At 45.1% G+C, this 15,266-nt stretch overlaps 1 protein-coding gene across 2 annotated transcripts; it reads left to right on the forward strand.

Annotated features, from left to right (window-relative positions):
• The first annotated feature begins 327 nt into the window (after nucleotides 1-327).
• Nucleotides 328-14,522, forward strand: vps16 (VPS16 core subunit of CORVET and HOPS complexes). Of its 2 annotated transcripts, XM_085371911.1 has the most exons (24): nucleotides 328-519; nucleotides 994-1,082; nucleotides 1,180-1,271; nucleotides 1,350-1,478; nucleotides 1,563-1,707; nucleotides 1,797-1,912; nucleotides 2,105-2,227; nucleotides 2,316-2,371; nucleotides 2,477-2,566; nucleotides 5,359-5,530; nucleotides 5,741-5,872; nucleotides 5,969-6,096; nucleotides 6,275-6,310; nucleotides 6,390-6,498; nucleotides 6,577-6,711; nucleotides 7,200-7,308; nucleotides 7,388-7,485; nucleotides 7,572-7,676; nucleotides 7,768-7,845; nucleotides 7,927-8,013; nucleotides 8,348-8,430; nucleotides 8,543-8,639; nucleotides 13,816-13,919; nucleotides 13,994-14,522. In XM_085371911.1, the coding sequence occupies exons 1-24, from the start codon at nucleotides 470-472 to the stop codon at nucleotides 14,133-14,135; spliced, it is 2,505 nt and encodes an 834-aa protein (XP_085228037.1). In that variant the 5' UTR covers nucleotides 328-469; the 3' UTR covers nucleotides 14,136-14,522. The 2 variants fall into 2 exon arrangements, with proteins under 2 accessions (XP_085228037.1, XP_085228038.1); XM_085371912.1 differs by lacking the exon at nucleotides 6,577-6,711.
• The last annotated feature ends 744 nt before the right edge of the window (nucleotides 14,523-15,266 follow it).

The following is a 15,266-nucleotide window of genomic DNA, read 5'->3' on the forward strand; positions in this document are numbered from 1 at the left end:
TATTTATGTTTGTATTGGTTATTCATCTTTTTATATTATTATTATGTAGATGTGTGAATATGGATGTGTATGTATGCATATGTACATGTATATATATGTGTGTGTATGTATGTATGTTTACTTTCAGTTACTGTCGATTTCATTGTGGTGTATAGGAGATGTGATTCTGTTCTGATTGATTTATTATGTCGCTTGTCTCTTTGAGATTGTCATTGTTATTGTTCTAAATAAAGTTCATATTAAAATAAAAAATAAAAATACTGCAGGCTCAGCTGTAAACACAGAAGTGCCGTAGAGGGCAGCAGAGCGCCCGCGGCGTCTGCCTGAATAACTACCGAAGAAGAAGAAGAACTAGGCTGCAGTCAGCTGACCGGGCAGAGCGAGAGCTAAAGCTAACGCTACGTCCGGCCGGTGCACCGGGACTTCCTCCGGTTTGTTCCCCGGGGTACCCCCTCCTGAGAAGCGGATCATGGCGTTCATCACAGCCAGCTGGAACCCGCTGGGAGACGCCTTTTACCGGTCAGTGAGCGCCCACTGTGTCGGTCTTTCAGCTGCTAGCAGCGAGGCTAATGTTTGCTGACAGTCAGCTGACCGCAGCTCCATCCGTGTTATATACACCTGTGTTTTCTGCAGTTGTGTGATTGAGCTGTTTAAACAGAGAAATCAGCCTGTAACCTGCGCCTCTGCTTGTCATTTGACCCTGCTAAAGCTGGCTTCAGAAGCTTTTTCCCTTTAATGACGTTTCCTGAACACACACGTCACGTGAGAGGACTGACGTCCATGACGAAGTGAGCAGGAGGTTGTAGCCCATCAGAGTCAGGGTTTACTCAGGTCGGCAGGTGACATTTGTGTGCAAGTGACAGGTGAGCTTAAAGTGAGCAGAAAGTGACCGGAGGCTGGAATAGTGTTAGGCAGATAGGGGGAGGAGCCTGCGGGGGACCATGGGGAGGGGTTTGTTTACATTAATGTGTACTTTCCTGTGTACTACTGCAGTAAGACGGATCTGTATGAGATGAGCTGGAGTCTGCGTGATGGACTCAGAGACAGTCTGGTGGCTGCAGCTCCATACGGAGGCCCCATCGGTACAAACTAAATAAAACTTTATGAAACGCTGCAGTGAGATAGTTTTTTATAGTCAGATTTAAGGCTTTGACCCCTGACCTCTGTCTGACCCCTCAGCCCTGCTTAGAGAACCTCAGCGGCGTTCTCCGAGTTCTCGTCCTCAGCTGGAGATCTACTCTGCGTCAGGAGGCACCGTTGCCAGCTTCCCCGTGAGTAGCACCTGACCACACCCGGAGACAGGTTGGGTCTCTCTCTGACCCGTCTCTCTCTCTCTGTCTCCGTCTCAGTGGAAAAGTGGTCCAGTGGTCCAGCTCGGGTGGACGGTCTCTGACGAGCTACTGTGTATCCAGGAGGACGGCACGGTCCTGATCTATGACCTGTTTGGATCCTTTAAGAGACACTTCAGTATGGGACAGGTCAGCACACCTGAGTTTGTTCCTCTGAATAAATGAAGCTGCTCAGACGATGTCACTGATCAGGTGACCTCTATCTTTAAACAGGAAGTGGTCCAGAGTCAGGTGATGGAGGCCAAGGTGTTCCACTCCCCTTATGGAACAGGTATTGCCATAGTAACAAGCTCCTCCCGTTTCACCTTGGCCACCAACATCGATGACCTGAAGCTCCGGAGGTTACCTGAAGTCCCAGGTAACACCTGACTCACCTGAGATGGTGTTTTCACTGCCACGGTTAAGCCTTTCCACCCTTACCTGTCTGTCCACCTGTCTGTCCCTCAGGTCTGCAGGGAAAGCCATCCTGCTGGGTAGTCCTCACTCAGGACAGACAGACTAAAGTCCTGCTGTCCAACGGACCAGAACTCTTCATCCTGGACAACACGTCCTGCACTGTGGTGGTGAGACATGTAGAGACAGGTGAAGTCAGTAATGCTCAGTTTAAGATCGTTCTAACCAAAACCAGTCTGAGACGACGTTTGTCTGACAGTCTTCGATGGTGATGCTAATCCACAGCCAGTAATCTTCACACTCAGATTTGTCCTCATCTTTCTTTTACCTGTCTCACTGCCTACCTTTGTGTCTCTCTTCAGTGTCCTCCAGGCCTCAGTCCTCAGGACGGCAACATTGTCCACATGTCTGTGTCTTTCAGCTATAAATACCTGGCTCTCCTCACTGACAGTGGACACCTGTGGACAGGCTTGTCCACCCTACAGGTGAGCAGCTGTTCTGGCCAATCAGCTTTTCAGATATCTGTGAAGCATCACCTGTGGAATGACTCACAGGTGATGCTTCTGTATGCAGGAGAAACTGAGTGACGTCGACACCAAGAAGACCATGGCGCCCAAGCAGATGTTGTGGTATGTGTGACCTCTCGTTTACCTGTGCTCTTATTTATTCAGCTGCTCACCCGTCGAAGCTCTTCTTTTACACCCGTTTAACCTGGAGTTTACCTGTTTGCCCAGGTGTCGCAGACCAAAGAGCCAACAGCCATCTGTGGTGTTGATGTGGGACAGACTGCTCCTGGTGGTCGGGGTGTGTAATGAGACCATCCAGTATCCTTCAAACTTCACATCTGAACATGTTCAAATACACTTCAGGTGTGTTAAGGTTCTCCTTGGAGTTGTGCAAAGCAGCCGGTATTTGTATCTGTTAAGGGGGGAAAAGTATTTGTGTTTGTATTTGAGTAAAATTCAAAATAGGTTGAAAAATCAATTTTTTTTCTTGTTTATGCTTCTGATTTACGTTACAGTGTAAGTATTCTTTAATTATATCCATTATAATAAATATGGATATGCAATATTGGTTGGTATTTTTCCATAAATACAGCAATGAACATTTAACAAGGAACGTCATTGAAAAGAAAATAACACAACAGCCATTACCTCATCCATGGTTAAACCAACAATTAATAAAATATCATTGTGAACATTATGAACAGACAGAATTAAAAACAAATAATACTTCAAAGAACTGTTCTTCTGAGAGAACATCTTTCTAATGCACAGAACTAAACTTTATCAACCCCTGACTGGGAGATGTGGCAGAACAAAAGTTGTATTCTATATAATACTGTTAAACCAAAAGATGCAGCCCTGCTGTTGTCAACTGTCTGCCTAAAAACAGACACAAAGGGTTTTTTTGTGTTTTATGTTGACCATAACTCAACCATATTTCACTTTGAAGAAGATGTCTTCTGCCAACATACTCTCAGTTAAGTTTCTCCATGTAGTATTTTGTGATCACAAGCTTGTCCACATGTGAGGGCAGCAGTCTGGAGCGTTGTGGGGACAAGATACCTCTGCTTGTTGGGGCAGATGCGATATTTCATTGCCACATGAGCCAGGGCTGCAGGGTCTGAGGTCAGTGATTCAGTGCTGTCCTCAGCTAAGTAGCTCTCAACTATCTTGCGGAGGTCATAGCACCAGATGAGGCAGATTTGGCTTTTTTGCCCGCTGGCCTCACTCTCAACTGAGGATGAGCTGGGTGCTTCAGGTACCCCAGAAATAGGGCTGTTCGATATAACGATATATATCGGATGGAGATTTATATATATGTCTATCGTTTCCTATTACGCTATTGTTTGTTTCGTGTTGTCGTAAAATAAACTGTTTACAGAAATATTTTTTCATCGTTTTGATGGTCACTGTAGTGGCTATATTATTTTCTTAAAGTTCTCTCTTTCTCTTTTATTTAATATAACCACACTACGGACGGACAAGCGCCTGTTTTTATGCGTTGTCATTAGCAACAACGTCGGTAAAACCATCACGTGCCCTCTTGTTTATTTTCTACATAAACTTTTCACAATAAAGCTCAAGATCCTGTTGAGACTTTTCAAAATAAACTGAATCACGTGAAACAGTATGCAGAGAGTTTACGGATGAGAAGCAAAAACGGCCCGTCAGGTGCTCATGCATCAGTTAAAACACTCGACTCCAGCTACACGACGCCCAGCTGGAAACACTTCACGCAAGTTGAGCTGCCCGAGATTCACAGAATTTATAGAAAATGTTAAATTTTTGTGATTTATATCGTTATCGGACGATAGTGTCTTATATCGGGATATGAGATTTTGGTCATATCACACAGCCCTACCCAGAAACATCATCCGCTTGGAGTTCTGCATCCACCTCTGCAGACACATCTGCCTTGAGCCTGTCAAACTCGGATGACATGGGCAAGCTCTTAAATTGGGGATCCAGTAGGTTGGCTTTAAAGTAATGACCCAAGGAGTCATCAAAGACAGCCTGGAAGCGCTGAGCCAACTCAGACTGCAATATGGTCACCATTTTAAGTGCCTCGGTACATCCACATCCACCTTTAGGTTTTGAGAGCCTGCGCACAAGGGATGACAGAGACAGAGAACCCACATCCTCACACACAGTACCTCCCAGATCCATCTCTGCACTCATGGTAGTCAGTGGTCGTCTCTGCTCCAACAGTCACTGGAGCATGTGAAAGGAGGACTTCCACCTGGTTGACACATCATGCACCAATGTGTTCTTGGGAAGGCCAAGCTCTTTCTGGAATGCCAACGAGCTTGGTAGTTGGTATGGAGGTGCAACCACTTCGCGAAGCTTGCAAAAAACTTTTATTCTCCACTACTAAGTTGGGCATCAGGTCAAGGCAAATAATTTCTCCCACTGTGTTTGTTATTTGTAGTGGGTGGATGGGTGTATAAGCCTGTTTTGCATTAAATGCATCTAATATAGGTGATTGAAACTGACTTGCAGGGGCAGAACATGGCTGTGATGATGATTTGGTGCTGTTGGAGAGGTTGGCACACAGTACCAGGAGAGGATGCTTTAAGTGCATGTGATTATGCATAACAGATGTTGACAGATGTTTGATATCTCTGCCTTTGATGTGACTTTTGCACACATTACTTGTAACTTTGGTTTTATCTGCAGCACTGACTGTAAAATGTTTCCACACAGAACTTGAGCAAGGTTTTTGGCTACTGGAGGACACTGTGTGTCACTCACCTCTTTACACGTTACTCACTCACTCGTGCCCTGCGTTCTCATGAGGAAACGCAGCTTTTTGATATAAAGTTTTTCTCGTTCCCAAATACAAATATTTTTAAGTATTTGTTCAAAATAAGTATTCGTGAAAAACATGTTATTTGTGCCTTTCTGAATACCGTATTTGGGTTCGGCTCCACCCCTAGTTCTCCTGGAGCTCGCTCAAAAAAGTTCTCTTAGAGCTCATTTAGGTTCCACTGGAGCTCCTTCTGGGTTTCTTGTTATAGCTGGTCATTTATAAACAAAGAATCATGTTCCGTGTTCGAGGATGTCCTCGTGAGTCATTCTCTGGTGGTTTGACCCTTGACCCCGGCCTTCAGGTATCCCATTGAGGATCCATGTGTTTTGGTGGGAGAGATGGATGGAGTTCGAATAATCAGCTCGTCCAATCAGGAGCTGCTGCAGGAGGTTCCTCTGGTCTGTCAGGACATCTTCAAGATCGCCTCCATGGCGCCTGGAGCTCTGCTGTTGGAGGCCCACCGGGAGTACGAGGTACATCATTCAGTACCACATTAGTACTACAATACTGTCCCATTAACACTGTAATACTGCCACAGTACAACATCAGTACTTGTAAGTCCACTCCATTACATCACCTTAATACTGTCATTCACTGATGTCCATGTACACATGTAGTACGGGTACACATGTAGCACGGGTACAGGTCTGTCAGGCCTGACGTGTGTTTTTCTGTCTTTGCAGAAATCGAGTCAGAAGGCGGACGAGTACCTGCGGGAGATCAAGGAGCAGAGCATGCTGGGAGAAGCAGTCAGACAGTGCGTGGAGGCGGCAGGTCACGAGTATGACACCAACACCCAGAAATCCTTGATGAGGGTGAGAGCGTCCGTATGATCTGTTTTAGCATGTCAGGGTAATGCGACCTGCCCTGTACTATGACCTGTCCCTGTAATGTGGCGTGTCTCCCTCCAGGCGGCGTCCTTTGGGAAGTGCTTCCTCACAGACTTCAGTCCGGATCAGTTTGTGACGACCTGCAGGGAGCTGCGAGTGCTGAACGCCGTCAGAGACAGCAGCGTAGGGCTGCCACTCACGCACACTCAGTATCCTCTCAGTCTGCACAGGTGCATCATGGGAGATGCAGTGTGTGGTAACGTCTCACTTTGTTCAGAGTCAGGGGCTGCATCCCTCGTCACGCCGCTGTGACCCATTCTTAGCTTTAGGATTCAGCTCAGACGGGTGTGTTACCATGGTGATGAATTCCTTGACCTCTGACCTCAGATTCAAACAGCTGACTCTACAGGTGCTGATTGACAGGTGAGTGAACTCATCGAAATGTCTCTGAGATCTCATGTTACCCCTCCACCTCTCACTCACCTGTCTTTCTCTCTCTTAGGTTGGTGTATCGGCAGTTTTACCCATTAGCCATCGAAGTCTGTCGTTACCTGAAGATCCCTGATTATCAGGGAGTCAGCCGAGTCCTCAAACACTGGGCGTCATGCAAGGTAACTGTCTCACACCTCGCCCACCTGAGACTGTTTTCACATGACTGATTGGTGTGACGTGTTTGCGTACGTGTCCAGGTGCAGCAGAAGGACCTAACAGACGATGCCATAGCACGAGCAGTGTGTATGAAAGTGGGAGACTCACCTGGGGTTTCGTACTCGGACATCGCAGCTAAAGCTTATGAATGTGGACGAGCAGAGCTCGCCATCAAGGTGAATTCTACAGAGGTTTGGAGGGTTAATTTCCATAGTATGGTTCAGTGGTTCAGGCCGGAGTCTTTCTGTGTGGAGTTTGCATGTTCTCCCCGTGTTTGCGTGGGTTCCCTCCGGGTACTCCGGCTTCCTCCCACCGTCCAAAGACATGCAACTTGTGGGGATAGGTTAATTGGATCCAAATTGCCCATAGGTGTGAATGTGATCGCGAATGGTTGTCTGTCCCTGTGTGTTGGCCCTGCGACAGACTGGCGACCTGTCCAGGGTGGACCCCGCCTCTCGCCCTATGAGAGCTGGGATAGGCTCCAGCGCCCCACGCGATCCTGAAAAGGATAAGTAGATGGATGGATGGTTCAGTGGTTTTTGGACAGATTTGGAGCCAAGTTTCAGCTGGATGGTCACTGCCCATCTGCTATATTCAGCAGGGATATTGATATTGAGTGTGGTCGAGTGTTTTTCAGTATTTGTCCCTGTGTGTCTCTATGAAGCTCCTGGACTTCGAGGCTCGGTCTGGAGAGCAGGTTCCTCTGCTGCTGAAGATGAAGAGGAGTCAGCTGGCTCTCAGTAAAGCTGTAGAGAGCGGAGATACCGACTTGGGTGAGTGTTTCAGCCCCACACCTTATGTGTTTGCCAGATGGATGATGTCACACTGACAGTTGGCTGTGTGTGTTGTCAGTGTACACAGTGGTGTCGTACCTGAAGAACGAGATGAACAGAGGAGATTTCTTCATGACTCTGAGGAACCAGCCGGTCGCTCTCAGCCTTTACAGACAGGTGCACCCAACTTCACCACTACCGCTCTCCTCCTCCTGGTTTACATTTGGTAATGTGTGTCTTTGTTTCCATTTGTTTGCTGTCAGTTCTGTAAGCTGCAGGAGCAGGAAACTCTGAAGGACCTGTATAACCAGGACGATGACCACCAGGAACTGGCCAACTATTACGTCACTGCAAGCTACAGGGAAAAGGTAAGGACTGCTAACCGTCACGCCCAGCAGAGATTAGACTCGTCCATCATCACTGTAATCACCTGTCTGCTGTTCACCTGTCCATCTGCAGAGGTTGGAGGGCCGGCTGTCTCTTCTGCAGAGCGCTGTCGATGAGTACAACAAGGCCAAGAATGAGTTTGCAGTAAAGGTAACAAACGAACAATAAGACGTGTTTGCAGGTGTGTGTTTGTACCTGATGCTCAGGTGTGTTTCACTGATTGGTCTGCAGACCACAGAGGACGAGATGCGTCTGCTCCGTTTTCAGCGCAAACTGGACGATGAGAAAGGGGCGGGGCTTCTTGGACTGTCCCTACAGGTAACTACAAGGGGCGGGGCTCCCTGGCCAGCTGACGTTTCCCTCTACCAGTTACCTCCACCTGCATGCTCTGTGTTCTCAGTCTCCATCACCTGGCAGTACTCCAGGTTACTTTAAAGAGGCCAGTGTGGTCGCTCCGCTTTAAAGTGCTCCTCCTCAGATCATTACAGACCCAGACTTCCTCCATGTAACTTCTAAGTTCTGGGACAGCCAATCAGATTGGCCAAATCCGCGGTTTGATTTAAGCAACTGATGAAAACTTGTTTCTGCTGATTGTGACCATAGTTACATCTGCTGTGTGTGTGTGTGCTGTGATGTCACTTGCTGTTTGCAGGTGACCATGGAGACGCTGTTGTCATTAGGACTCCACAAACAGGCAGAGCAGCTTTACAAAGACTTCAGAGTACCTGACAAAAGGTGTGTCACTGAGGCTGCGCTGTTATTGGCTCTGTCTTTTACTACAGTCTTTCCTGTCTGTCCCTCTCGCCTGTTTGCCTCTCTCACCTGTTTGCCTCTCTCACCTGTGCAGGTATTGGTGGTTGAAGTTGAAGTCTCTGGCGGAGAAGGAGGAGTGGGATGAGTTAGAGAAGTTCTCAAAGAGTAAGAAGTCTCCCATTGGCTACCTGGTAAGGAGAAGCCCCACCCCCTCTGTTATGTTGCATTAACTACAGGGTGGGCCATTTATATGGATACACCGTAATAACATGGGAATGGTTGGTGATATGAAAGTCATGTTTGTGGTACATTAGTATATGTGAGGGGGCAAACTCCTCAAGATGGGTGGTGACCATGGTGACCGTTTAGAAGTCGGCCATCTTGGATACAACTTGTTTTTTCAATAGGAAGAGGGCCATGTGACACATCAATATGTGTATGAAGCTTTGTAAGATCCCAAAAGATGCAGGAATAAGTAGTAGGATTTAAGAGTGTAATAACGGACTGAAACAGAAGATGGCAGCACTTCATGTACAAGGATGCCAGCTGCCGTTAAACCCCGAAGAAGAAGAAGAAGAAGAAGAAGAAGCTCTGTCCCAGAATTTATTTATAGCTTAGTTTCCAACAATGGCGGCAGCTAGTTGTGTGGATGCCCTCAGAGGGCATCCACACTATTGAGTTCCTGTTTCTCTTTAAACTTTATTCTTATAGTTGCTCCACGTTTTTCGGCACTTAACTACTCCCTCAGTTTTTAGCCGATTTTCTCCGTTCAAACGCTAAACTGTTCTGCTATTTCTGCTAATTCCAGCTATATCTTTTGGTGTTTATTGCTATTATACTTTTTAAAATATTCCCATTTTTTCCTTTTTTTTGTCCCATTGAAATGAATGGAAAACTTCCACAATTCTGCTAAAACTTGCTTGTTTTTCAAACTTAACTACTTCCTCATACTTTCACCTAGAAACTCCATTCAAACTTTAAAACGTTCTCAAATGATTGGGCTTTTTGTGTGTGATTCAGCTTTTTCATATCTGTTACCTTTTTCATTTAATGCCTCTTTAAGTTTTCAGTTGCAGCTTTGTGATTTTTCAGAAAATATACAGTGGGGCAAAAAAAGTATTTAGTCAGCCACCGACTGTGCAAGTTCCCCCACCTAAAATGATGACAGAGGTCAGTAATTTGCACCAGAGGTACACTTCAACTGTGAGAGACAGAATGTGAAAAAAAAATCCATGAATCCACATGGTAGGATTTGTAAAGAATTTATTCGTAAATCAGGGTGGAAAATAAGTATTTGGTCAATAACAAAAATACAACTCAATACTTTGTAACATAACCTTTGTTGGCAATAACAGAGGTCAAACGTTTACTATAGGTCTTTACCAGGTTTGCACACACAGTAGCTGGTATTTTGGCCCATTCCTCCATGCAGATCTTCTCGAGAGCAGTGATGTTTTGGGGCTGTCGCCGAGCAACACGGACTTTCAAACTCCCGCCACAGATTTTCTATGGGGTTGAGGTCTGGAGACTGGCTAGGCCACTCCAGGACTTTCAAATGCTTCTTACGGAGCCACTCCTTTGTTGCCCGGGCGGTGTGTTTTGGATCATTGTCATGTTGGAAGACCCAGCCTCGTTTCATCTTCAAAGTTCTCACTGATGGAAGGAGGTTTTGGCTCAAAATCTCACGATACATGGCCCCATTCATTCTGTCCTTAACACGGATCAGTCGTCCTGTCCCCTTGGCAGAAAAACAGCCCCATAGCATGATGTTTCCACCCCCATGCTTCACAGTAGGTATGGTGTTCTTGGGATGCAACTCTGTATTCTTCTTCCTCCAAACACGACGAGTTGAGTTTATACCAAAAAGTTCTACTTTGGTTTCATCTGACCACATGACATTCTCCCAATCCTCTGCTGTATCATCCATGTGCTCTCTGGCAAACTTCAGACGGGCCTGGACATGCACTGGCTTCAGCAGCGGAACACGTCTGGCACTGCGGGATTTGATTCCCTGCCGTTGTAGTGTGTTACTGATGGTGACCTTTGTTACTTTGGTCCCAGCTCTCTGCAGGTCATTCACCAGGTCCCCCCGTGTGGTTCTGGGATCTTTGCTCACCGTTCTCATGATCATTTTGACCCCACGGGATGAGATCTTGCGTGGAGCCCCAGATCGAGGGAGATTATCAGTGGTCTTGTATGTCTTCCATTTTCTGATGATTGCTCCCACAGTTGATTTTTTCACACCAAGCTGCTTGCCTATTGTAGATTCACTCTTCCCAGTCTGGTGCAGGTCTACAATACTTTTCCTGGTGTCCTTCGAAAGCTCTTTGGTCTTGGCCATGGCGGAGTTTGGAGTCTGACTGTTTGAGGCTGTGGACAGGTGTCTTTTATACAGATGATGAGTTCAAACAGGTGCCATTCATACAGGTAACGAGTGGGGGACAGAAAAGCTTCTTACAGAAGACGTTACAGGTCTGTGAGAGCCAGAGATTTTCCTTGTTTGAGGTGACCAAATACTTATTTTCCACCCTAATTTACGAATAAATTCTTTACAAATCCGACCATGTGAATTCATGGATTTTTTTTTCACATTCTGTCTCTCACAGTTGAAGTGTACCTCTGGTGCAAATTACTGACCTCTGTCATCATTTTAAGTGGGGGAACTTACACAATCGGTGGCTGACTAAATACTTTTTTGCCCCACTGTATGCGTTGTTATGGTTGCTATGCAATTAACTCAGAGTGAGAGCTGGTGCTTTCTGAAGTTTCTCTTCATGTCCAAACAACTTCTTGCTACTCGCTCAATTTCCACTCAACTTCCACAAATTATACATCAAAACGTAGGTATTTTTGCTGGCTTTAAGACAGTGTCACTATAATTATCGTGCGAGTTACGGTTTTTTCACAATTTGCCTCGAAGTGACACAAGATCTAAAAACTCCCCATTCAAAGTCTATGGGGAGGTTGTGAAACTCAGAGCTCAAATACTGAAACTGAAGGCATTTTCAAATCGTCATATCTCCTTAATGAAGCGAAATTAAGACATGAGGCTTGTCCCCGTATATCTTCAGACACTCCTGACGCTCACAATTCAAGAATTATTTTCTCACCTATTACCGTTCTGAGATGAGTTAGACTTGTTTGAGGGTAGGAAATCTGTCCTCCTCTCAGTTTTCCAACTCCGAAAATGAAGCCGTTTCTTCTCTCGTCATATCTTCCCGACGGAGTTACAAAGAGCTATGAAAATCGCAGTCAAAGTTCACCAAAGTCCGCTGATTCACCCAGTGCAAGAATTTTGCTTCTATCCCACCTAGTTTTTGAGTTACACAACGTTTTGTAACTCCAAAAAACTGCGTTTTTCGCCTCTGAGCGCGATCTAATTCTGGCTGCTCATCACCCTGTTTTCCAGGCGCCCGCTCTCTTTCCCAGTGGCGCAGTTGGTAATAAAACGGATCTGAAGATCAAAGGTCGTGGGTTCAATTCCATGATTTTAGCAGCTTTTCTAATATGGACCTTAGATTCTTGTTAACAGTCCATGGCAGAAATACATACAAGTACACAGCCTGCTGAAGCACACAGAAGCAGTACCTCTGATTGGTGGACTGAAATTGAGCAGAACCAGGTTGTTGTGCCTCTTTTCACCAGAAAGTTCAGTGTTTTCTCAGCCTCTTCTGCTGTTTTTAATAAGAATTTTAAGCTTTTTCACCTGTTTTCAGTTATATGAGAACCAGTTTGGCTCAGTGAGATGAGTATGAGATGAAATTCTGCTGATTTACCTCTTTTCTGCCAAATCTTCAATCATTTCACCTCTTATCAGCATAATTCTCAGCAGCTTCTGCTCTTTTCAGCAGAATTCTGATCATTCACCTCTTTTCAGCAGAAATTCTGCTGATTGAACTCTTTTCAGCAGAATTTTCACCTCTTTTCTGCCCAAATTCTGCTCATTCACCTTTTCTGCAAAAATTTCAGCCTTTTCACCTCTTATTATCACAAATCTCAGCTGTCTTCAGAAAAAAATTCTTTTGAGCAGAAATTCTGCTGATTCATCTCTTTTCAGCGCAACTTTCTGCTTCTTTACCTCTTATCAGCAGAAATTCTGCTGATTCACCTCTTTTCTGCAAAATTTTCAGCCTTTTCACCTCTTATCAGCACAATTCGCAGCAGCGTCTGCTCATTTCAGCAGAATTGTCAGTCTCTCCAACTATTCTTTGCAAGAATGAGTTTGGCTCGGTGAGCTAAATAGCTGCCCTTAGACCACAAGGGCCAGGTTCAAATCCTGCTCAGGGCAACGTTTTTTTTTCTTCAACTTTATACTTTTTCAGCTTTTTTCAGCAGACATCTTCAGCGTTAAGGCATCCACACAGCATTTTCGCAGGAAATGCAAATTTTTCTAGTATTACTCTTATTATTCTTTCTGGGTCACAAAATAAAAGTTTTACATATTTTCAGGCGAGAATGTAGCTGTGTAAACCTCAAATATCTGCTCAGTTTATCAAGACACCACATATTTTCAAAAGTGCTCTGACGTTTTCGGAGACGTCTGTTTCCCACCCGCACGATAGCTAGCCGGGGGCAAGGCTTACTAGAGCCGGTGAGAACACCGGACTCCCGGCAAATCGTTTTCAAACCCACCGCCGTCTTTCGCTACTCAGGTTAAACATGATATATAAGTTACTTAGATAACTTAAAAATGTTATTGTTTGTTTTTTTCAGTATTGTATTTGTTCCTGAGTAAATCGGTTTGGCTGAGATTAAAGTTATAGTTTTTACACAACTGAATAAACGTCAAGCAGACAGCTGATTATCAGAAGTGTGAGATGCTCGAGAATTTACTCCGGTGTCCTGTTGTATTTTAGATGGCAAGTTTATTAAACTTCACTGAAACAATCTCCAAATTTCATTAAACTTTAATAAACTATCATCTTGTCTTTATTTTTAGTTAGCACATACCTTAAACACTTAAAGCTGTAAGCTAGTGATAGTTATATAAGAGCAGATGCATGCTGGTGCAATAAGCTGTACGTTGTACGTCCAATGGATGATGATCTGATTAGTCGACTAATCGCAAAAATAATCGGTGACTAGTCGACTATCAAAATAATCATTTGTGGCAGCCCTAATTACCAATAAGTTTGATGTGTCACATGGCCCTCTTCCTATTAAAAAAACAAGTTGTATCCAAGATGGACAACTTCTAAATGGCCACCATGGTCACCACCAATCTTGAGGAGTTTGCCCCTCACATATACTAATGTGCCACAAACACGACTTTAATATCACCAACCATTCCCATGTTATTACGGTGTATCCATATAAATGGCCCACCCTGTACATTTCCCATGAGTCTTAGCGGGATCTCTTCTTCAGGCGTTTGTTGAAGTTTGCATCAAGTGTAACAACAAGTACGAGGCCAAGAAGTACGTTTCCAAGGTGACGCCTGAGCAGAAGGTGAAGGCCCACCTGGCCGTCGGGTAAGACACCTCTGTGACATCATCACACAGCACAGGTGGGAGCACTCATGTAACTCCTCCTCTATTCCCAACAGTGACCTGGAGGGGGCTGCGGATGCTGCCATTGAGCGCAGGAATGAAGCTGAGATTGGGGCAGTCCTCTCCAGATGCTCCGCCTCCAACAGCCTGGTGATCGAGCGGCTGAACCGAGCTCGGGCCGCCATTGCCAAAAAGTGAGCTTCCACTCTTGAGCATGACGTTGGTGGGAGCCAGCTGCTGTTACTGATCAGAGACTGTGATTGATTACTGATCAACTGATGCTTTCTTCTTCCCTTCAATTAAAAGCTTTGACTCTATTCACACTCGAGCGCCACACCTGGACAGAAGCACTTCCTGCTGCTGTCCCTTCACAATAAAAGCTTCAGTGTGTAGCATGGCCGGTGTTATATTGTGAAAGAGGACAGTAAGTGTCCAAGCTGACCGCATGTGTCACTTTGTATGATTTTAAATGTTGTTAGTCGATCAATAAACATGAAAAACACAGGGTGCAGTTCTCAGTCTGACCACCGGGAGGTGACAGAAATATAAAAAGCCTCTTTGTTCTGTAAATAAAATCCTTTTCTATTAGTGCCCACTTGGATCAACTCTCCATGGTTTTCAGGATTTTCCATTAGATCATAGTACTTGGTAGCCGTGTTGTACCAAGTGTTCCTGAGTCTGAAGAAAAGCCACAGACCGAGCTGCAGGTATGTTGTCTCCTCCACGTCCACTTTTGTGGTAGTGTTCGTTTCGCATGCTACATACATTATGAGATACTGGACTGTAATGAAAACCAGTCGACCCGAGTATATATCAATGGGAAAAGGGACTTAAAAACAAGTTTGTAAACGAGTTGATTCTGTTCGTCTGGACGCAGCCTTTTCAGAAATGTCTGCCAACCTCACAGCACCTTGGTCATTCAGTGGGCTCTGTCGTGTTGGCGCCGTGCAGCCCCATGCATGGGGTGATCCGCGTTAACTCGCTAATGGAGATTTGCCGCTTTAATGCGGTTACGGCGTTAACGTCATATTAACGAAGACAGCACATGTGTGTGTGTGTGTGTGTGTGTGTGTATATGTACAGTATTAGATTTCATTTTTCTACTACTGTAACTGTGGCTTAGCAAGCTTTCTTAGTGTTCTTTTAAACTCTGTCATAACAATTAGTTATACTGAAAACTATTTTAAAATTAGGCTAATAGGGAAACCATATGGTATTATTTAAGTCAGTGGTTCCTAAACTTTTTTTGCTAGGCCCCCCTTTGTTTTACAAGAAAAATGTTCCCCCCCCTGCACAAACACATCCTCCAACCACACACGCCCATATTTT

This window comes from Diplotaxodon limnothrissa, linkage group LG15, assembly GCF_057381915.1.
Source record: "Diplotaxodon limnothrissa isolate DT_005_m linkage group LG15, D_limnothrissa_male_GT1.1, whole genome shotgun sequence".
Classification (NCBI taxonomy): domain Eukaryota; kingdom Metazoa; phylum Chordata; class Actinopteri; order Cichliformes; family Cichlidae; genus Diplotaxodon; species Diplotaxodon limnothrissa.